The sequence below is a fragment of the Penaeus japonicus genome, unplaced genomic scaffold (assembly GCF_977035675.1).
Source record: "Penaeus japonicus unplaced genomic scaffold, GWHDUDI00000001_assembly GWHDUDI00000022, whole genome shotgun sequence".
Taxonomy (NCBI): domain Eukaryota; kingdom Metazoa; phylum Arthropoda; class Malacostraca; order Decapoda; family Penaeidae; genus Penaeus; species Penaeus japonicus.
The window spans coordinates 26,658,389-26,659,641 of NW_028234424.1; the positions used below are offsets into that span (position 1 = coordinate 26,658,389).

At 41.7% G+C, this 1,253-nt stretch overlaps 1 protein-coding gene across 1 annotated transcript in view; it reads left to right on the forward strand.

Moving 5' to 3' along the window:
• Positions 1–254: 254 nt before the first annotated feature.
• Positions 255–1,253, forward strand: part of LOC122246995 (extracellular serine/threonine protein CG31145) — a 25,040-nt gene continuing 24,041 nt past the window's right edge. Inside the window, exon 1 of the mRNA XM_086549251.1 lies at positions 255–324. Coding sequence (XP_086405377.1) covers positions 255–324 — 70 coding nt within the window. The remainder of the gene's footprint in view (positions 325–1,253) is intronic.

Genomic DNA, 1,253 nt, shown 5'->3' on the forward strand with positions numbered 1-1,253 from the left:
ATTAAATTAGATTAGCTAAGGTGATTGATTAGATAAGATTTCATTTGAATAAAAAAATGTATGAAATTGAATTTAATTCTTGAATAGAATTGTTGTCTCTATGGTATAATTTTATTCAATGATATTCAAGAGCATTGCTAATAAAGTCGAGGAAAAAGCATTATCTCCATGTTATCCGTCACCAATCACAGTCTCAGGATAATCGATAACAGTGATGATAACTTACACCACCAAGTTCCTCAGCGATCACTGCCATGAGCAGTGTGACCCGAGCTGAGCTTCATGATCTTAATGTCTCCTCCAATCGTTCCAATCAGTCACAGTGTAGAGCTTAGCGAATTCTTGCTGATTCCGGAACTGTTGTCGATCTTTTATAGTAAATCGCTTTGCCGTTGGTCTTGAAGAAGCTAATGCTGGGGTAGATTCCGTTGCGAAGTCGGTGTCACTGTTGGTGATAATGATAGAGCGGACGAGACAAAAAGTGGGAGCGTGTGCAAGATTTCGCTTCATGTCTTGTGAAAGCCGGACTTTGAACAGGGTTTGCTCTTCACGCACAAAAACTCACGTGTGTGTGTGTGTGCGTGCGTGTGTGTGTGTGTGTGTGTGTGTGTGTGTGTGTGATCCGAGTTCACTATACAAAATATCTGATCGTGCTGTTGTCATTCTGAACTATCTATCTATGGTAACTTTGATCTTGTTCAAAGAAGACATGCGGCATTAATAGTTCAAACTATCCTGTCAGCCTTACAGACGACGAAGTGAGATCCCCAGACCTAGAAATAACGACTGGACTTTTCCTTGCTCTTATCCTGTACCATTGGGTTCCTCCTGAGTTCGAAGGCCATTCATTGCATGTTATAATTTGATTTTATTTTTGCCTTTAAAGCAGTCAGTCATTAGTGCCATCGCCGCGCCATGATATTAGCCGGGCTGACAAAGTCTTAATCTACGTATTATTTTATCCGGAGACAGAGAAAACCTTCTATTCAAGTTTGACAACCGAATGGCGGCCTTTGAAGTATGTCATGGTTCACTGGCTCGGAATTCAGATACATCACTCGCAAACTGTATTATTGTCAATTTATAACAAGTTGTGTCAGCTGTGTCGACGATTCATTATTGCAGAAATTGGAGTGAGAGGTGGGAGGCCGGTAGAAAGAGGGAGGGAAAAACGGTAGGGTTGTGGATGGAGAAAGGAGAGAGAGAGAGAGAGAGAGAGAGAGAGAGAGAGAGAGAGAGAGAGAGAGAGAGAG